The sequence below is a fragment of the Mustela lutreola genome, chromosome 12, assembly GCF_030435805.1.
Source record: "Mustela lutreola isolate mMusLut2 chromosome 12, mMusLut2.pri, whole genome shotgun sequence".
Classification (NCBI taxonomy): Eukaryota; Metazoa; Chordata; class Mammalia; order Carnivora; family Mustelidae; genus Mustela; species Mustela lutreola.
In genome coordinates, this window is record NC_081301.1 from 99,513,373 (window position 1) to 99,534,656 (window position 21,284).

Below are 21,284 nucleotides of genomic sequence, written 5' to 3' on the forward strand. Positions count from 1 at the left end.
CCGTGTTTGGAGCCGGTGGCCGGGTGGGGGTAAGTCCTGTGAGCGCCCCCCACGGGCACTTCCGCGCGGCCAGCGAGGCAGGGAGGGCGTCGTCCCTCCGGGGACCTGCGGGACCTCCCACCGCACAGCCGCTCTGCCCCCCACGCTGCTGGCAGCACAGCTGGGTCTGGGCGGTGCCCCCCCACCCCAGTCCCTCTGTCCCCACAGACCCAGGCCCTGGAGGCCTGCGCTCCGCACCTGGGCGGGGGGCTGGGGCCGCTGCAAACGCGGCTCCCCGAGGAGCACTGCTGTCTGCAGCGGAGCTCACGCGGACAGGCTCGCAGGGGTGTGTCCAGCCTCCTCAGCCGGTGCCACCTCCCACCTGTCTTCCCCTTCACTCTCTCCTGCTGCCCCTTCCACGGTCCCGCCATCACTCTCCAGGCCACCAGGGCGATCGTCTCAGAGCGGGATCTGGTGACACCGTGCCCCAGGCCAGAATCTTGCACGGTGGAGAACGGCGCGTCCCAGAATAAAACAGAACCTTCTTCTGCCACCTGGAGAGCTGTGTGTCCTCCCCTGGGCTGCCCAACACAACTTTCTGTGGTGAGGGAATGTTCTAGATCTGGGCCATGACTGCGTGAGCCACAAGTGGCCACTGACCACTTGAAATGCAGCTCAGAAGACTGAGGAGCTGGAATCTTAATTCTATTTTAATTGATTTAAATTTAAAGACCCGCACGTGCCTGATGGCCTTGGTACTGGGCCGTGTAGGTTTAGCTCCTGCTGACCCCAGCTACCCCAGCCCTTCCTCTCAGCTGCCCCAAGACAATGAGTCATCTTGACCTCAGGGCCTTTGCACGGGCGCTGCCAAGGCCCAGGACACCCGCTCCTTGCCCGTCAGCTCTTCAGCTCTCAGAGTAACATCCTGTCCTTTGCTGGGACGTCCTCCCCTTCCTTCCTGCGGACCGTACCCCTGTGTCTTCCTCCGAGCCGCTCCGTCAAGGACTCAGGATGCTGACTCCCCAGCATGGAAACCTCAGGAGGCAGAGACCACACACAATGCTGCTGGACTTCTGGGGTCCCTGGCATGTGCCTGGGACTCACACAGCAGCTGGATATGTGTGGGCCATCCGGACTGTGGGCTAAGTCAGCCTTTTGAGAAATGATTTTAGAATCGAAACCACCAGAACGATCTTCCTTCTTAAGAAATGTTGCCCGAGGGGGCACCTGGGTGGCTCAGTGGGTTAAAGCCTCTGCTTTCAGCTCAGGTCATGGTCCCAGGGTCCTGGGATCGAGCCCCGCATTGGGCTCTCTGCTCAGTAGGGGGCCTGCTTCCTCCTCTCTCTCTGCCTGCCTCTCTGCCTACTTGTGATCTGTCAAATAAAATCTTTGAAAAAAAAAAAAAAAAAGAAATGTTGCCCGAGACCCAGCATCCAGAGCACAGGCCCTGCTCCCCAGGGACGCGTCCCTGTCCTGATGGGAGGCCTGCCCCTATGAGGACTCTGGGTCCCTGTGAGGTCACAGCGAGGTCTACGCACCATCGCCATCAACAGAGCAGGGAGCCCGGTGCCCTAGGTTCAGCCAAATGACCCCTCAGCTCACCGCACGCACTGGTGAGCGTTCCAGAGCCAGGGGGGAGGTGAGCGCCCCTGTGACCCTGGAAGCCTCTTGGGACTTGCAGGGATGCGTCAGCCCCTAGACTGAGGCCAGCAGACATGAGTCCCAGCTGCTCGATGCTCAGAAGACCTCACCGTGGACACTTGGAGGAAAACACCTTCCTACAGGGTCATGGGAGCCTCGAATGTGCAGGCCCTAAGAAATTACGATGGCTTTCTGGTTTTCGAATAATTGGAGGGTTAGCGGAACCAAACCGAATGTTTTAATAGACAGGCGTCAGGCTTTGTACTGAGTCTCCCCAAACCGTGTATCTCAGGGCCTAGAGCCCCCTGGGGGATGGCCTTTGATGGTGGACGTTTGGGGGCGTTAGGTCACCAGGAGCCCCCACAAGGGGGATCAGCGCCCCAACAGGGAGAGCAGCCCTCTGTCCGCCGCGTGGGCAGCGGGAGAGCGCCCATCACACGCCCGGCAGAGAGGCCTCCCCAGACCCGACCCTGCTGGACCCCGCTGCCAGGACTCTGGGGAGCGAGTTCCCGTTGAGGTGTCGGCCCAGGTGCGGGGTCTCGTCACGGCAGCTGGACTGAGACGGTGATCTCAGACGACTCGGGGACGGAGGGTGCAGCAGGAGGAGAGCCAGCTCCCCGAGGAAGCGGGCTGTGTCGACTCTGCCGCCCGGAGAAGCTGACACGGCGTGCCTGTGCCCACGGTGACCCGGACTGCGGCCCACGGGAAAGGCGCAGTAGGAGACAGAGAACTTGCCACGATTGCGCCGCCGCCCACTGGCCACCCGCCCCGTCTGGGTGACGAGTGACCCCAGGAAGAACACCCGTCCGCAGGCGACAGCGGCCAGGCCACGTGTCCAGACCCTCAGGCTCTGCCCGGCCCACGGAGCTCCCCTCAAGGCCGCTGCCTCCCTCCAGCGGCCACCCGCCCCCCTATGCCCTGTCCCCGGCCACCGTCACCTTCCAGATGGCTCTAACGGCAGTGCAGCGGCAGGCAGACCACCACCCCTGCCGACAGGCCAGCACTGGCTCCTGGGTGCCCGCCCCGGGTCCGCAGCCGCCCCTCCAGGACAGGTGCCCGCCGCGGGGGGCCTTTCTCGTGGGACCCCGAAGACGCTCTCGAACACCTGCCCCCAGAGCTCCTCACACTTTACCTTTCAGAGTTGGGAGGGGGCTGTCCGGTCCGTCCAGTTGTCCCAAAGCGTCGCTCGGGTCAGGAGCCTCCGGGTCCCCTGGGCAGAAGAGCACAGCACAACGTCAGTGAGAGCTCAGGGCAAGGCCTTTCCTCGGCTTCCCGAGCAGACACAACCGTGTTCCAGCCCAGCTGCCCACGGTTTCCAGAGCTCCTGCAGCGTGGGGTATGGGACGGAAGCACCAGGGACCCCCAGGGCAGCAGAGCGTGGACACTTGGCAGCCCGTGCTGATCAAGTGTGGGAGCGGACGCCGAGCCCCATGCAGGGCGGGGAGAGGCTGGAGCACCGGTGGCCAAGACAAAGCCCTGCTGCAGCCCGTCTGCAGGCCGCCCCCCGGACACTGGCCCCGCAGCTCCGAATCCACCCCGAACCGCGGAGCCTCCCAGGCCTCTCCTTCTGCTCCCGGCTCCCGGGTCTGCTCGCGGCCGGCAGCCACGGACGGAGGGAGCCGCAACTGTGAGGACTGAAGTGTCTCATCCCGCAGCACCAGCAGCCCACCCCGTAGAGACGGGGTCCCAGGAGCGACGCCCCAAACTCACCCACACCCCGTGCAAGTGCGTGTCTGGTCTGCTGAACCAGCAGCACCGCACACGGAGGTGGGCACCCATCCCCGGGTCCTGGGGGAAAGCCGGGGGGCACGACGCACGCCGGCCCCGCGTCCCCGTGTGGCTCCTGTCCCTTCGCTTTCCGACTGTCACCTGGCAGCCAGGCCTTGACCCGCTCCCTCCAGTCGGGGGCGGGGGAGGGTGGGGGAGAGCCGGTGACGCCAGAGGTGGCTGCGACAACACAGCCCGACGGACCCGGGTTGGTGTCGTCAAAGCCGACCAGTGAGGGAACGTCCACGCCAAGCATCGCCTGGTTTAGAAAACAGGAGATCCTGCCCGGGGACACACGGACGAAGCTGACGGAAACAGCAGGACACGGAAGGACCGACCCGTGGCCGACAAGGTCCCCAGCGTCGTCAACCTCACAGGCAGATGGTGCACCCCAGGGCGGGGGTGGGCGGAGCTAGCGTTCAGTGGGGGCGGGCTCATCCCGGGGAGACCGACGGAGCAGCTCTCGGAGTGGACAGCGGCGGTCACAGACGTGCCTGGGATAGGAACCCGTGGGTCGTGTGCGTCTACCACCGTGGGTTTAAAAACGTCCACAGGAGATGGTTTATGATTCGATACGGATGGGGCCGCCCCACTGTGTCTCTCAAATGAGAATCGAGAGGGGACAAAGCAGCAGACCCTCCAGGCCGCTCTCAGGGTGAAGCCTTGCTCCAGGCCGCTGAGCTCTGAAAGCGGGTTCGAGCGGTCCGCAGAGAACCAGGCGCACGGGGCCCTCTAACCGCGCAGCCGAACGAGCGTGGCCGGCGGATCCTTGAGGCACCGGTGTCACTCTGCCGATCTGTCCCTCCCACCAGCAACTGCATCCCAGGACACACCGGTGACCACGGGCCTGCGCCCTTGGGTACCAGCCCCGGCTCCCCGACAGCCGACAGCCGGCAAGAGGCTGTTTCTGCCCCGTCCCGGGCTTCCTGCGGCCACTGAAGGACGGTTCCCTCTTCCTATCACTTCCCGTCCAAACTCCTCCGGCCGTCCAAAGCCAGCTCTCGTCACATGTCCCCGACCAACCCCTCGGAAGTACCACCCGATTCTCTGAGACGACCCCAAACAGCATATCCCTCCCGGAGCAGACCTAGCGTTCTCCCCTGACTCATGACCCTGCCCAGGGGACCGTAAACAGCGGTCAGACATCGGGGGCTGTGTCCCTGGGACGGGCAGCAGCTCTACGAGGCAGTCGACGCGTCCGTGCTCAAGAATCACACTCCAGTTGGTTCCGCAAAGGCAAGTCGGCACCTTACATGTACCGTCCGTCAGCACCGTGTAAGGGCAGAGAGGCCGCAGGAAATCACACACACTTGCCCTGTGTACACACCCTGGGAGAGGCGTGAGCGCTAGTCACTGCCGAGAAAAGGGCCAGTGGTGTGAAGCCGTGAAGTAAACGCAGCCCAAGGAGAGGCGAGCACGACTCGCCCGGCCGCACCGTGGAGGACGCCGGCTGCTCCGGGCGACTCCCAGGCCCGAATCATGTACCTCCCCCGCACCCGAGGCGCCGCCCAGACCAGCGCACTGCCCGCGGGGAGGTGCCCGAGACGATCGCCAAGCTCTGCTGGCCCTGGAGAAACGGGAAGGTTCTGTCGGAAAAGGTCGTGCTGGTCAGCACGGAAACGGGGTTTAATCTCTTGTTTCTTCCAGCCTCCAGCTTTGCCCTAAACATTTCCATTAAGATTCAGTAAAATTCAGCGCAGGCACTGCGGCGGCAGAGCGCCAGGTGCGTGTTGGAGACACGGATGAAGTTTCAAGGCGCCCACCAGGCGGACCCCAGAGGCCCCGAGACAAGTCACCTACGTGAATAAATGCGGAACGGCCCACGGCCACGTTCCTTCGTGCGGACGCCTGTAGTTTGAGCACAACCGGGCCCTGTTGCTGCTTCCCACCGAGAAAGAAGGAGCCCATTGAGAGTCTGACGTTAGAAACCGCCGTTCTCCTGCACAGCAGTAAGTCGGACGCCGCACCTCCCAAAACGTGTAAGCCAGAGGTACTGGGCCAAATACGAGCTCGGGGACACGTGACAGGTGGCAGCACGGGCCCGCATTTCCAGATTCCAAAGGGTCTCTCCTGCCCCCCAGAAGGCTTGCAAACACCCCAAAAAATAAACACAAGCCAAAACCAAATAAATGGCCACAAAAACTCTCCCCCAAACCCATCAAAATGTCACTATTATGTATCTGGCAAAGCGACAGGAGCACGGAAACCATTGCTGGTGTCAGGTCGGCGTGATTATTAGCCCCTTATTATTATTACTATTTTTTAACGTTTAGAGAGAGGAGAACACCTAATATGAGTCAAATTTCAACGAGGCTGGTTTATACAACGATACGCGACATGCATAGTTTGGTTCCTGTCAAAATTACCCTTTAATGCCTGGAAGCAGAGACCCGATGCAGAGGCCAAGGACACAGGCACTGCACGGATCGGGGTGAGAACAATGACCTGGCCCAGGCCTGTGACAGACGGACCGCACCCGTGACGAAAGGCTTAACACGAGGAGAGACGCGGATGCACAACACGGGACCTCGTGAGGCCCCACGGCTCCCTACGACCCTCCGTGGAGAGCTCAGGGGAGAACGAGTCCGCGTCCGTCCCTCGGTCCCAGCCCGCCACCAAGGCTCGCCGGTGAAGAAGGGCGGGGAGAGCCGACCTCCAGTGCCCTCACTTCCCTGACGCCTGACTTGGCGGAAGCCGGGCAGGACTGCGGGAGGCTCAGGTCCGCGGGGCCGGAGACCCGCTGGGTCGCATCTAAGCCGTGCAAAGACGCAGCGGCAGCCAGACAGCTCGGACTGAAGTCACTTGGGAGAAGCTGGGTTTTGAGCTGGATCCGGCCTTAATCGCCAGGCATGGGGATACCGGCTCTGACCCGGGAACTCGGGGCGTCCCCTTGGCCGGGCTGAAGCGGCCGCCGTCTGCAGGGTGACCCGACGCCGAGATTCACCAATGGTGTCTGGTGACGCTTGGTAAGTCGTCGGGGTTTTGGGGCGGAGGGCGGAGCCCAGCTTGCCCCGAGGCGGGGAAATGCGTGAAAACCACAAACCAGGCCCCGGTCCCACGGAATACCCCTGGGCCGGCTCGCAGCATGGGCCTCGGATGGGGCGCCGGGACTCGAGCTGTCGGAGGAGGGATCTGTCTCCGCAGAGCTGGGTCGCGGCGTGTTCCGTTCGCAGGCTCCTCTCCCCGGAGACACGGGCGCGCTCATTAGCGGCAGAGACACCATTAGGCAAAATTTACTAATGAAGCTCGACCCACGCTCTGAGACTGGGGTCCAGGCCGCCTTTCTGTTTGGGTCCATGTCGCTCAGAATGTTCTGTTACTCACACTCCCCACCCACTCATCTCTACCTGTGATCGGAATCAGGGACGCTTGCTGTGATTTAATTGATGTACTCCCGGCATATCTAGACAACTTCAAAGTAGGGCTGCTGTTTAATTAGCGGGGGCACTTTATTCACCAAAGCCTGGCGCTCTTGGATGTGGCATCCTCGTGAAAAGGTGTAATTTCCAGGATCTGAGAAAAACCGCAGTCAGGGCCCAGAAAACCCCCAGCCTGGAGGGCTGACTGTGCAGCGGGCCAGGGGCTTCCGCAAGGGCAGACACATCTCCCAGGGACAACTCAGACGGCCCGTCCGCTCGCAACGGGAAACACCGACCACGCGTTCCAGAACCATCCCTCGGCTCAGCCGACACGTGCAGCGAGAAGCAGCGTGATGCCGGAGATGCGGGGGCCACAGGAAAGAAACTAATTACTAGGAAGGAGCCGAGGGGAGGAAGCCCCCAGAGGGGCGTCCATCCGTCTGCGCACCCGGCCAGACAAGGCAAGTCACTAGGAAAGAGACCCTGCAATGTCGGCGTCGGGGAGGACCACGGTTAAAACATCGCACCGTGCGTCTTCACGGAGCTAGAACACCACCGGGCAGTGAGGCGAGCCAGGGCCTCGGCGCTGGGGGTCCTAACGGTCTCTACTGTCTGACTTTCACCCAGGCTAACGCCGGGTGGAGTAGGTGCCGGCCCGTGCCTCCCTCAAGGGCTGGCCCAGCCCCGCTGTGTGGACTCGAAGTGAACTCCAGCCACCTGGCACAGAGTCAGCACAGACCGTCCCCAACTTAACTCGCTTTGATTCCGCTTGGACAGCAAACATGTCAAAGCCCCTAATGAGCCAAGTGGAGACGCGGCTCCCCCTTCCCGGGCACCGCCTAAAGCGAGAGCTTTCTCCCCTCGGGGTCTCGGATGGCCCCCAGGGCCGCCAACAAAGGCCGCACTGTCAGGCCTGGTGAGCCTGTGGCTGAATTGGGTCGTTCATCCACCTTCTCTCCTCCCGACACCTAGAGCCTCGGGCCGCGGCAGGGAAGGTGAGACCAGCCCCCCTCCCCCCCGGCCACCGTGAGGCCACGCCCGGGCCCCGCTTCTCCGCGGGGCCGCCCGACACTGGCCCAACACGGCCGAGAAAGGGCAAACAGAAACGCGGGGTGTGCACTGCTCGTGCGTTCTCGGTCTCCACTTCGTTTCGTGGAAACTCTTGAATTACTACTGTTCCTACACCAAGGCTTTTGGCTCAAATCCCTAGATTTATTTAAAGGTAAAGGAGAAAAAGATACTTTTTTTTTTTTTTTTTTTAAAGAATGACCCTTATCGGGAAGAGAACGGAGTCGGGCGTGATCCCAGGTCAGCAGGAGAGGCTCCCCTCTCGGTGCCTAAGGGTGAGGTTGACAGGCCCGGCCCTCCGCACGCTGCAGCCGGGACCCAGGGCTGCGAGACCCGGGGGCTGACGGGAAGGCGTCCACGGACAACGGGCACAGGTGGCCGCCAGCAGGCTCCGTCCAGTGTCTGTGTCCCCGTGGCCTCGTCCTGCCGCCCTTCTGCAAGTAGGTCATTCGTCAGCAGGGATGGCCTCAAGCTCGTGGAAACAAACAGCAAACGGGGGTGGATGTTTGCTCTAATCAAGGTGGGGACATGGACTGTTTTTTTTTAAGTCGCTTCTGGATGAGTTTGCTAGTGGGGACGCGCCGCAGCCTGATGGCTTAAGGCCGGGGACGCCGGTGCGAGCAGGGCTGGTGTCTCCGGCGGGCCGCCCCCCCCCCGGCCCCGGGGCAGGCAGCGTCCCTCAGGCGCCCTCCCTGCCGCCGCCCTCACTGTGCGCATCGGTGTCCGGATCTCTTCGTATAAGGACCAGGCGCACTGGATCAGGGACCAGCATAAGGACCTCGTCTACACTTGATGACTCCCGTAGAGACTCCGTCCAAACAAGGTCACACTCGGAGATGCTTCGGGCTAGGACTCCAGAGGGCCTGTTTCTGGGGAGCCGGTTCAGCCCGCAGCAGGGGTGTTGTTTGTCGGCAGCGCTGCCTTAGAAGGAATGCCGATCTATTTTAAATGTATATGCACCTAAAAACACAGCCCCAAAAACACAAAGCAGAAACTTACAGAAATGGGAAAAAAAAAGTAGCTAAGTCAGTAATACTAACTGGAGATTTCAATAACCCACTTTCGGTAATGGATGTAAGAACTGGGCAGGCCAGGAGGGGAACAGAAAACTTAAATGGCGCCGACCGCCGACCGTAACTAGCACATTAGAACATTCCACCCCTCCAGCAAGAGACACATTCTTCTCGGGCTTACAGATAATGTGTTCCCGGACAGACCGTGTTCTAGGTAGTAAAATAAGATTTAACAAACCTGAAGGGAATCAAGCCATGCAAACTATGTTCTCTAACAACAGAATATAATTAGAAATCAGTAACAGAAGGAAATTTGAGAATTCACAAATATGCAGAAATTAAACAAAACATTTCTAAATAACCAGTCCCAGAAAATACCACAGGGAGGTTATAAAATACTTGGACAGGCAGGAAGGGACACATTTAACAAAACTTAAGTTGTACAATTAAGGTAGTGCTTAGAGGGAAAGTTCTAGTATTGTATTTAAAAAGATCTCGGGCGCCTAGACAGCTCGATTGGTCAGGTCAGGTCATGATCTCCAGGTCCTGGAACCGAACCCCGTGCCGGGCTCCCTGCTCAGCAGGCGTCTACTTGTCCCTCTCCCCTAACCCCTGCTCTCCCTCAAATGAATAAATAAAATCTTTAAAAAAAAATCTCAAATCTATAACATAACCTTACACCTTAAGGACTTATAAAAAGAAAGGCAAACTTTTATAAACTTAAAAAAAGGGCAAACTTATAAAAAGAAGAGCAAACCGAAGCTAGCAAAAGAGAAGAAAGAATAAAGATAGGGCAGAGACAAACAAAGAAACGGCAGAGAAAATCAATGCAACAAAAAGCTGGTTCTTTGAAAAGATCCCCCAAACTGAGAAAGCTGCGGCTCGGGTGACCAAGAGAAAAGGACAGGAGACTCGAATCACTGGGGTCAGAAATGGAAGAGGGGCCATGACCACTGAATGAGAAGAAACGGAAAGGACTGTAACAGTGTGAATGATCGTGGGCTGACGCGTTAGTAACCCAGACGAGATGGACACAGTCCTACAGGAACACAGCTACCAAGGCCGACTTCCGAAGAAACGGGACGGTCCTGAACGGGTCTGCAGCACGTGGAGGCACGGAGCCAGCGGCCAGAAGACTTCCCAGGAAGCAAAGCCCAGCACCAGACGACCTCTCTGGTGAATTCTACCAAATGTTTGGACAAGAATTAACACCAATAACTTCACAGACCCTTCAAAAATATATAAATAAGAGAGACGACACGTTCCAACACGTTGTAGGAGGCCAGTACTACCCGGACACCAACACACTCCCCGGGGCTTGGGGCACGGAGCAAAGGTGCCCACGAGGCAGACGGGCACAAAGACAGACCCCGGAGCAAGCAGCGCATGGGCAGAGCCCACGGCGCCCTGTGGCCTCCCAGGCCACGGCCGGGCACGCAGAGGTGCGGCGACCTAGAATGCGGGGAGCTCGGCGGGAAACGCACCCGCGTGCAGAGTCGGAGGAAACAGCGTGTTTGAATCATGTAGCGGACTCAGACACGTTCTTTTAAATGAAAAAACCAAAAACAAAAAACAAAAACTAGCCAAGTTTTTTAAGCAGAACAAAATAATTCACCTCGGAAATCTATAATTACCGAAATTCTCTAGTTTTTTAAGAATGTTAACATTTCGGGGCTCCTGGGGGGGCTCAGGCAGTTAAGTGTCCACCTTCGGCTCAGGTCGTGATCTCAGGGTCCTGGGATTGAGGCCTGCGTCGGGCTGTCTGCTCAGCGGGGAGCCCGCTTCTCCCTCTCCCCCTGCTTGTGCTTTCTCTCTCTCTCTCTCTCTCTCTCTCTGTCAAATAGATACATAAACTCTTAAAAAAAAAAAAAAAGGCTGAACAACTTAATGAAACTATGTAACTCAAAGTGCCTGCGGCGCAGCAGCATGTAGCGGCGGTCAGAGCTCCCGCTGCTCCGCCTCCTGCATTTTAAACAACCCGGGACAGTCTCCACATCTACTTCCCACACATCCCGCACCGCCGTCTTCCCACAGAGAGTGCCGCGGCAGAGGGTCTCATTCGTTCCACAGAAAGGGCAAGGCCTGGCGACAGCGACGCAAGCGTGTGCATTTCACAGGCACGACCCTGGACGGTTCGTACCGTCCCTAAGTCACGGTACGCCCGATGTGGGGCCGACCATAAAAATGCACGGAGTTGCCAGTTATCTTGTTTTCTCTAAGTTCATGTCTCTGTCTTGTCTGCGCTTCTCCTTTTAAATAATTTGCTGAAGGAATTAAGCTGGCAATCCTATCAGCACACACTGCCTCATTCTCCACGCTGGAGTACAAAGGACATTTTCAGTTCATTGTTTTTACCTAAGTGGGACTCTTAAACTCATAAATCACGGTTGTTTCAAAGTTTTCTTTGAGGCTTTTTTATTTTCGCAGCCAGAAGCCCTAAACGAATCCATCACGGAGCAACGTCATGGGTAATTACCGCGGGGCTGACTCGCGGCTCCGGCCCTCCGGGCGGCAGGTGTGCTCTCCGCCTCGTGTCCGAAAGCACCTCTGCTGCAGCAGCCCCACGGCTCCGGGAACCCCTCCCCGTCATTACCACGGAAACACGCGCCACCGTGCGATGCGGGACACCCAGCCAGCGTGCATGCGTGTGTGCGCCTGGGACTCAGATGGTCCCTGAGGCTTCGTCCTCAGGATTTGAGGCTTTTGGCAATCACAAGCAGTTAGATTTGGAATAAAATGGAACCAGATGAAAAGAACAAAAGGGCTAGCGTCCCTGGACACATGAGAGTTGGCATCTCCGGACACACAGGGCTGACATCCCTGGAGACACGGGGCCGGCATCTCGGGACACAGGGGGTGCTGTCTCTGTCCCCGGGCCCATTCCCCTTCCGGCATCCCAGGGGGACCCTTCCTTGCCTCACTGTCTCAATGGGCAGGGGGATTCTGCACCCCATCCCGACGTCCAGCAGTGCCGGAGACATCTGTGGCAGTGAGACCAGGTGGGGCACGGTGGGACCCGTCACACACGTTCAATATGCAGGAAAACCCCCATCAAGGGGAATTACTGGGCCCCATAAGTCAACAGCATGAGGCCGAGAAACGGCTCCAGTCCACCGTGTTTCCGTGCGTGCTCTTAGTCCTGGTCAGCAAGTCTGAGCACTGAACAGAGCTTAGACACAATCTCGCGCGTCATCTGCACTCCTGCCTCCCCTTCTCCAACTTCAGAAGTGCCGTCTCCGCCTCTCCGACTCCTTAAATGCCAAATGGGAGCGAGGGGCCCTTCCTCCCCGGGTCTCCTGGACTCTTGAACCTCCTGTGCTTTGCTTCACATTCTCTCCACGGAAGTGGACAAGCGCGTCTTTTCTCCATCTGCCCATTTCTCTACGTGTCCCTCCCTTCCACCGCGACGCCTACGAGGCCGCGGCCACAGTCACCGCCCTCCCGGCCAGGCACCTGCTGGGGACAGCGGCTGCCGCTGAGAGATGTGGGGTCGGGAAGGGCCTTGCTCCCCTCAACCCCTGCCACGGCAACCACAGCCACGTATGTGCGTGTTTCTGTGGCGTCCCGGCTGCTCCAATGGCGGCATCACTACGAACGTCCCAGGCTTGGGGCTGGACGCCTTTGGGACACCGCCCAGCGGGGCCACGGAGGTGGTGGGGCCACTGTAGCTGGCCACAGACAGACTCCAGTCGCCCCAACGGCTGAACCGTTTGTAGAAACACGCACCCTACGTGATGGCGAGAAGGACTCGTGCTCTTGTCGGCAGGTGGCTTCTCGTCCTAATGCAAGTGCAACCAGGAAAGGGAAGGAAGACAGCACCAGGGCTGGCTCGGGGAGGGGGGAGGGGACGGGGTCGGGGCTCCCAGCGCCCACGCGGCCAGGCAGACACACAGCTCCAGACCTGCACGCCCTTCCCCACTCGCTCCCACGTCTAGTCCACTAAGCCACAGTAAAGTTCACAGCCGTGTTTCCAAAGAGACCCGCTATTTATGCAAACAAGCGGTGTTCCACGTGTGCCAGCAAGGAGCTCACAGTGGGCCCCAGCCCTGCTTTCAGGATTTACTAAAACAGATGCCGAGTCTCACACCACAGGAAAGTTGAGGGACGGAAGGCCTGGAGAACCCTGACCCTGGAGGGTAGAGTTTTGCATCAACGGGGATGCAGAGCGAGTCGCTCCGGCAGTGGGGAGCGCCTATGAAGGCAGCGGGACTGGCCCCACACCACCTGGCTTTCCTTCCCACCCTAACCCTTACAGCATGGACTTCACAAGCACAGACGCCGACGAGCCCGTGACGGGAGCTGAGCTGTCCTTTCTGCACAAGAACTGGCCAAGACCTACGATTTGCAGGGCACAGGGCGTGACGATTCTCCTCCGGAGTTCTGTTTGGACCTAACTCACCCCAAGCCTTGTGCTAAAAACAGAGAGTAAAAAGGGAAGAACCCAACACCCCCTGGACGGCAGTTCTCAGGGGGACGTGCCGTGAGGACTCGCGGCGCATGAGTTCTCAGCAGGAACAGAAGCGGGAGGGTTGCCCAGCGCGGCGAGGAGAGGCAGCGCCCACTCAAGAAAGTCCCCCGGAGGGGCAAAGAGCCCGCACCTGAGCAGCCTGTCAGCAGTGACGGTCCCTGAGGGCCCTCGGCAGCAGCCGTGCATGGAAAGTGGGCGCGAGGGCCGCTGCCGTCTGTCCGGCATCCCTGGGGCCATCTTACCTGCCTCTGCCACCCAGCCCTGAACGACAAGCACACACATGCACACACACACACACACACACACACGGAACAAAACCGCCCCTGGCAGGCTGCCAGAGGCTCTTTCCGTTTAACGGGGGAAGCAGGTGAATCTCTCCATGGAAAACCATCCCATGCAGGAGGCTCCAGTGACGTGGCTCTGGCCCGTGAGCCACCACGGACCAAAATTCACCTGACATTTCAAAACTGTGATGCGTTCCCTCACATCGGCTGGCAAAGGTCCCAGGCCAGGCCGGGGACGGTGCAGACACGCAGTGGGTGTGTAGGTGCGGCAAAATCCGCGCGGCAGCCACCGACATCCACGCCCCACGCCCATCCCCCAACTGTTCCGCCACCAGGACACGCATCCGGCAAAATAAACTCACGTGTGTGAAATGGAACACACTCAACCCGTCACTGACGCACTGGGCTTCTGTTTCCATTTGCATTTTCTCTCTCGGGGTACAGGCTTACGAATTTGAACACAGGAATAAATCCACGTGTCCACAGCCTCAGCCGACAGAGAGAACAGTGTAAGAGCCGACACACCCTACCCGTCCTCTCCCTCACACACACACACACACACGTGCACACGCTTTTTCTGCATCACTGTCGTCTCGACTTCCTTGAGAAAAGCGGAACCACACAGGATACGGTGGTAGGGATCCGACCGCGACGCCCCAAACAGCCCAGTTTGGCCTGAGGATTACCTCGAGCTGAAGACAAGGGAGAGCGCAGAGGCAGGAGGAGCCCTGTGCCTCCACGTGTCTAAAAGCGGGACAGAAACGTCCCCTTGGGAGGGCGTCCCTCTTCCGTAGCACGAGGGAGAACGACGATTTTGCTGTGGGTGGAGGCAGTGCCAGGAGGAGTCTGAGGACGTAAATCCCAAAGAATAATCCTCACTGACCATCAGCCTCCCACACACACTTCCAGTCGCTCTGTCGTGACCTACCACCCCTGGAAGCCCAAACGCTTGCCCTGTGCTTAGTCTCCACAATTTATTGCCCTTTGTTTACAGGGCGCTAACCATCCAAACCTACCCAGTTCTTCGGGTTTCCACATTTCTTCTGTGAAGTCTTCATGCACTTAACGTAACCCAGTGAAATCTGCCTTTGCTACCGTGAAGCTGCCCTTGTCCGTTCACTTCCCACGCCTCAGTCACAGAACCGAGGAGAGCAGAGGAAGTTTTCCTTCTCCCCCACATAAACTTCGAACCACAGTGCCTGTACAGGGTCATCTAATTTGGTGTCTGTAGAAATAACTCACTCCTCTTTTCTGCAAGAGTATTGCCCGGTGTTGACGGCCCAGGAATGCTGAGTCTCCGCACGCTGGGCTGATCCCTCTGGACAAGCCTTAGACTTCAACAGGCACACAAGCCGCCCAAGAGCTCGTGACGCGTGGATTCTGACTCTGCGGGGTGGCGCCTGGGATCCTGCATTCCCGACAGCTCCCGAGCCATGCCCTGCTGCTGCTCTGTGGGCCACTGTGAACGGAGAGATCTTGGCTTCCAGGCAGACAGGCCATGCCCTCGTGCACCCTTTCAAGTTTGGGTGAATGGGGTTAAGACCAGCAGCCACCGGGTCCTTTGGTCAGTGCAGCTCCCCACAAACAGAGCTTTCCCTAAATTGGAGGTTTTATGTGAAGCCTGCTTGGCATCTGTATTCACCCACCGGAGTCCTGCAGGCATTTGGGTCTGAGACCCTGCAGAGTCTCCTTCCAAGAGCACTACTGTTCCAGACCCGGGAATAAGGGCCGCGCGTCCTCCGCACAGTGCAGTGTGTCTGAAGTCCCTTGAACAGGGGCAAGTCCACCTGCGGGGCTCAGCAAAGACAGGAAGAGAAGGAGCCATGGTGACCCGGAGGAGATACTCTCAGAACACCCATTAAAGACCTCTGGAACACGTCCCCTTTCGCCCACGGGAAATGGACCGAATCTAGCCCAAACAGCACGTGTGCCAGGAGAGCCAAGGTAGGAAGAATGTGAGGTTCTCCTGGTTCCCCGACCACTGGGGAGGTACAGGACCCACCACACCATTACTCCCGGGAGACGGTGCAGGGCCTCGGAGGGCCATGCAGGGAGGAAGCCTTGTGAAGCCCCCAAAATGGGCAAAGGACCAACGCAGACATTCCTCTGAAAAGGACCCACAAACACCCAGCAAGCTTGTGGGAAGACCACAGATCACTGCGGAGATTATGAGAACGTCACCCATCATCTGCGGAACGAACGAGACGCCACCTCACGTCCATTCACAGAGGAGCAGGTGTTGGAGGGACCCGGCGGGACTGGAGCCCTTCGGCGCCGCTGGTGGGAAAACCGGACGGCAGCTCCCCCCAAAGCTAAGAATGGGGTCACCACATGACCCAGCAATCCCACTTCCCAGCGCACACCCAGAAGGACTGAAAGCAGGGCCCTGGCGAGCCGTCCACACCCACACTCACGGCAGCTCAAACACGGAAGCGTCCCAAGCGCCCGCCGACGGATGGATGGAGAGACCCAGCGCGGTGTGGCACACCAGGAAACCGCGCTCGGGCTTACCAAGGAAACTCTGGGCCACCTGGCTGGCTCGGCCAGTTGGGGATCCGACTCTTGGTCTGGGTTCGGGTCATGGTCTCGGGGTCTTGGGATCGAGTCTGCGTGCGGTTCTCTCTCTCCCTCTCCTCCTGCCTCTTCCCCGCTGCGCACACGCTCTCCCTCTCTCTCAAATAAATCCATCTTTAAAAAGAAAAAAAAGTAATTCTAACACGTGCCATGACATGGATGAGGCCGGGGACATGAGGCAAGTGAAATAAGCCAGTCACAAAAGACAAGAATTCTGCGATTCCTGTGAAGGATCTCGAGGAGTCGACTCCCGGAAGCAGAAGGAAGACGGGGAGTCGCCAGGGGCAGGGCAGGGCGGCCCCGAACAGGAGCTGCTTAATGGGGATACGTTTTCAGGTTTGCAAAATGAAAAAAGTTCTGGCAATTGTAAACCACTGCGAGCGGACTTAATGGTGTTGAACTGCACACTCAGAAATGGTGAAGACCCTAAATTGTGTGTGTGTGTGTGAGTGTGAGTGTGAGTGTCACCACAACTGCAAAACAAACCCGTGCGTGCCGGCTGGAGACACAGCTGCAGTCGGGACACCCGTGGAGGGCGCTCCAGGCAGAGAAGCTAAAGTCACATGGAGCTACAGTCACGCCCCGGGGGACCAGAGCCGCAGAAGCTCACCAAGTCACTGTGTGGGTGTCAAGACCCCCAGCACGTGGGATCCTGTCTTCTCCTCTTTGGATGAAAACATTTTACCTTTTATTTTAAAGTACTCTGACCCCAAGGAGGCCATCACCACCGGAAACACACTTACTTCTAAATGTCTGACATCACCTCGCAGCTCTGTGTCCCCACCTGGACGTGGACACAACACAGCCGTGCCCACCCGCGAGAGCCAGCCGCGGCCAGTGTCGGCAAACGCAGAGCTCACGGTGGTGCGTTCGGCACCGTCTCGTCTCCGCCCACTCTCTCCAGTAGCCCCGATCTCAACCCCTGAGCCAACGTACACATCACCAGAGGCCATGCCTGTCCCCATGGCCGCAAAGTCACCTGCCTGCCCCTGGAGGAGCCTCGCCTTGGCAGCCTCTTACCCTGAAGCCCTGCCCAGCTGGGGGCTCGCCAGGGCGGGAGGCTCACTCCCGGCAGCCCCGGCCGGCGGAGGCTCCTCCCAGCCTGGGCCTGGAGGAGGAGGAATCCTGGCGCCCACGCCTCGGGGGCAGGATTCGCCGGTTGGTAAGAGCCGACTCCCCGGCACACACAATCCCGGCGTCCTTCTGCACGTGGCCGCTCGGCACCGTGGCCAGGTCCTGCCCGGCGCTGATTCCTGGAGACACCGGCGACATTCCCAGGAAGCCACCAGGAGCCGATCCTTAGGGATGGAATTGGAGCGGGGTCCTGAGCTCCACAGGTATGGACGTATGGACGAAGATCGCGGTGACTCTCCTTCCGCACGCGACTGCTTCGTTTTCCTCTATTCATTAACCGGATCATCCAAAACCTTCGTGTACGTCACCAGCCGTCTCCATTCGAATCGTCCCCCCAGGAAAATTCCTTTTCCCTTTTTGTGTGTGCGGTTTAAAGGCTTAAAGCAAGATGCTGTGCAGGAATAACCCCCGACGTCCCTAACGCACCTCACAGTGGAAGTGGTCCAGGACGGCAGCAGTGTTCACTTCTGGCCTTCAGGGGCCACACGACCGTCCTCAGGGCTCCAATCCCCTGGGCATCCCCTCTGTGCGCCTCAGTATCCTTTGCACACAGACACACGGAGCACAAAGAGGGCCAACACGGGGCCCTGGACACCCGTGCTTGGCCAACAACGGTCACGGGATCACTCTCTGGGCACTGAATTCAGGGACTGACTGCAAACCCGAGCCCCTCCTGGGGCCCAGTCACATAGCACGGACCCCAAGCCGGCCCGGAGTGGCCAGCGGCAGAACCAGAGCCGCCCCAGCGTCCTGCCCTCTCCTACCCGCCGCTCCCCTGCGTCAAGTACGGCTCCCCTCCCTCTCCCTCCGTCCCGACGGACGCCGCACTCCTGCCTCAGGAAGACGCCCAGAGACGCTGCACCCGCCGGCTTACCCGTCCCACGGTCCTGCCTGAGAACCGGGAAGCCAAAATGCAGACCCTTGCGAGCACGGGGAGCAGCAGAGGAAGAAACGCCAGCGTGTAACGGGTGTGTGTGCTGGGGAAGCAGCACTTACAGATGCATGTGTGCACCCACGCACACGCAGACGCTCGCACACTCACCTGCGCACACACGCACAGGTGGTCGCACACGGGCACACGCACGCACACTCACATGCACACACACACCAGCTGCCACGCACAGACGCACGCAGGACCACCCGTTTCACAGCACCTCGTCAGGAAGCACCCGTGAGACCCCCGGGGGCTGAATGAAGACAGACCCGGGGTGGCATGGCGGGAGCCCATTCTACGTTTCCACTGCATCACAGTCCCTCATCGTCACGGCTCCCAAAAGGACAAAGGCCAGAGCACTCTCAGCTCGCATCCCCGGGGAGAGGCAGGGTCCGTGAGCATGAAGGCGGCGCGCATCACCCCACAACCGTGGACTGAATTCAGTGGGAGGTGCGGCTGTAACCGGGTGTGGGAAAAGTCCGACGGCATCCGAGGTGCATTTCCGCCGTGAGACCGGCCGTCTGCGGCTGCTGGCTGAGTCACCGCGGGGAACATGTACACGGTGGTTTGGGGCGGAGAAGAGACAGCCACGTGGGGCCCATCCGGGGAGGCCGATGAGGGAACTCCAGACTTTCCGGGAACATGACGGACCATCGCCAGGCCAGCCGGCTGCTCCCCTGGGACAGATGCAGGCCTGCCTCGACCCCGGGATCACGGGATCACGGGATCACGACCTGAACCGCAGGCAGTCGCGGCACCAAGGGAGCCCCCCAGGCGCCCCTTTCTGTGCACTTTAAGGACGTGCGACCTGGAGATGCCCGAAGGTGCGCAGGGAGAGCGCCGAGACCTTCACCGCTTCCCATGCCCCAGGGATGGTCCCCGTCACCCCCATCCTGCAGGGGAGGAACACAGGGGTGCAGCCGGCTCGTCCTGCCCCGCGGCCCTGCCAAGTAGTGAGTCTGCATCAGGCCGTCACGATTATGGAAGCTTCCGTGGAAACAAACTGCCAGCGCGGAGGGTGCCCAAGGACACACTGAGCACAGCGAGGGTCCCACACCGCTCTCTTCCACACCCGTGAACCTGGGCCACGGGAGTCCTCGCTGGAGGGGTCCTCCGCCCGGGCAATGGGCTCGCGGCCAGGCACACCCCAAGCACGCACACCTCTCCCTAAAGGAGAGGGGACACATGGACAGGGCGGGCCCAGCCTCGGAGCAGCGCTCAGGTCATGGCCGCGGCCCCGGGGGGCACGGGGGGGACGCTCTCCATGGGTGGAAGACACGGTCCGCCATGAGACGGCTCACGCTTCCTCCCCGCAGAGACACGCCGGTGGTTGTGAACAGCTTCTCACGGCCCCGCGGCCCAGCCGAGGAGGCAGCGTCGGTGTCCCCTTCCCCACCTGCCAGGGAGAAGGCCGAGCTCAGGGAGGGGCGGCAAGACCACCGCCGGGGCGGCTTCATATTTTGCCGTAAGCATCTTCCCTGGCGGCAGTTTGAGGCCCAGTGACTGGAAGAAGTGGCTTTCGGCCCCGGGCATCCAGCAGAACCATGGGGGACGGGTCAACCCCATGCCCGGGCTGCACCCCAAACCTGCCGACTCCCCAGATGATGCCCGGGGCACGCAGGGACGCGGCGGTCCATCCCCACTTGGCCCTGCAGGCTGTCCCTGGACAGGGAGGCACCTTCTCCACCCAGTGGGTCATAACCACAAGCCGGCCTGGGAAGCCTCTGGGGGGGTGCGGGAAAGCGCTGGGGTCGGCACACGTGGGCCACCCAGCAGGTCTGGGGTGCGGACCGGGAACCCGCATTTCCAGCGGGCGGCGGTGCTGATGCCGCCGGCCCGGAGCTGCATCGCGATGGTGGCTGGTCTGGACGGTCGGGCCACATGCCGAGTCATTGGGGCGTCACCAGACGGGACGGGAGCCGGACGCTGACCGGCCAGCCACCGAGGCCAGCGTTCCTCCGCTTCCCAGGTTTCGGCTTCTCTGCAAATAACCACAAGCCTCTTCGGTCACTCGTCTGGCAGAAGCTTCGCCGCTCTCTGCGCCTGCCGACTCCTGCCCCCACACATCCCTGAGAGACAGGGAGAGGGAGACAGTCGGGCAGGGGGAGGGGGGAGGGGAGGGGCTGGGGAGGGAAAGCAGAAGAAGGGCAGGAGGGGGAGCCAGGGGCCGGAGGGGGCGGCAGCAGGGAGCAGGGGAGGAGGGAGGGGGGAGGAGGGAGGAGCAGGACAGAGGAGGGAGAAGGAGGGGGAGGAACGGGGGGCGGGGGTGTAGAGGAAGGGCAGGAGAGGCAGAGGGAGGGGAGCCCGGGAGGAGGCGCAGACCTCGCCGCCCCGCGGCCGCCCCCCTGCAGCCGCTGTCCCCCACAGCTGCCCCCGCGGCCGCCCCAGCTCCCGCTAACACGGAAGGAAGGTCCGGGCCAGGACCAGGCCGGTCGGTTCGCGCCGCGCGACGCCCCAACCTGGGACGGGCGGCGGCAAGGGAGGGCAGAGGCCGTGGACATGCCCACGCTGCAGGTGTCCCGAAGCACACGTGCGCCCAGACCAGGCCCAGGGGCTTGCGCGAGCTTCCGGGAACCCCGAGGGAGTCGGAAAGACCCGTGTTGGCCTTGAAGAGACGAGCGTGACCCTCGGGGGACGCTTTAACGCGTTCTGAACCAGGAGCCGTCCCTAAGGACGTCCGCAGCGGTCGGGCGCCCCTCCGGACACAGGGTTTGTGACGCCCCAGCACCCTGACAACAGGCACGCGGAGGAAAACCGCAGGGCGTGCTGCACTGCTCAGCCCCGGCGACAGCCAGCCACGAGGGCGGTGGGTTCCACCCTCCGAAAGGACTGCACAGGAGACGGTGGCACGGAGCGACCTCCCCACACGGCCCCGAGGGTGCCGGCACCCACACTGCCTGAGGCTGCCGCAGCCCGGAGTCTGGAGCGGGCCACCATGATTTCCCCACGTTCAGGGGCATCTGGGCAGCTGTCCCTGCTCTCTGGGGGAGCCCTGACGGCCATCCTAGATCAAGGCAACACAGAGCTCGCCCTGGACCAGGATGAGACCCCGGACAGGCAGCA

At 60.4% G+C, this 21,284-nt stretch overlaps 1 protein-coding gene across 2 annotated transcripts in view; it reads right to left on the reverse strand.

Annotated features, from left to right (window-relative positions):
• ROR2 (receptor tyrosine kinase like orphan receptor 2) overlaps positions 1-21,284 on the reverse strand; it is a 138,978-nt gene that overhangs the window by 31,744 nt on the left and 85,950 nt on the right. For both annotated transcript variants that reach the window (XR_009346424.1, XM_059142441.1), the window contains exon 2: positions 2,753-2,830. Coding sequence is in view for 1 of the 2 variants with exons in the window: in XM_059142441.1 (XP_058998424.1) it covers positions 2,753-2,830 (78 nt within the window). In the remaining variant the exon portion in view is untranslated. The remainder of the gene's footprint in view (positions 1-2,752; positions 2,831-21,284) is intronic.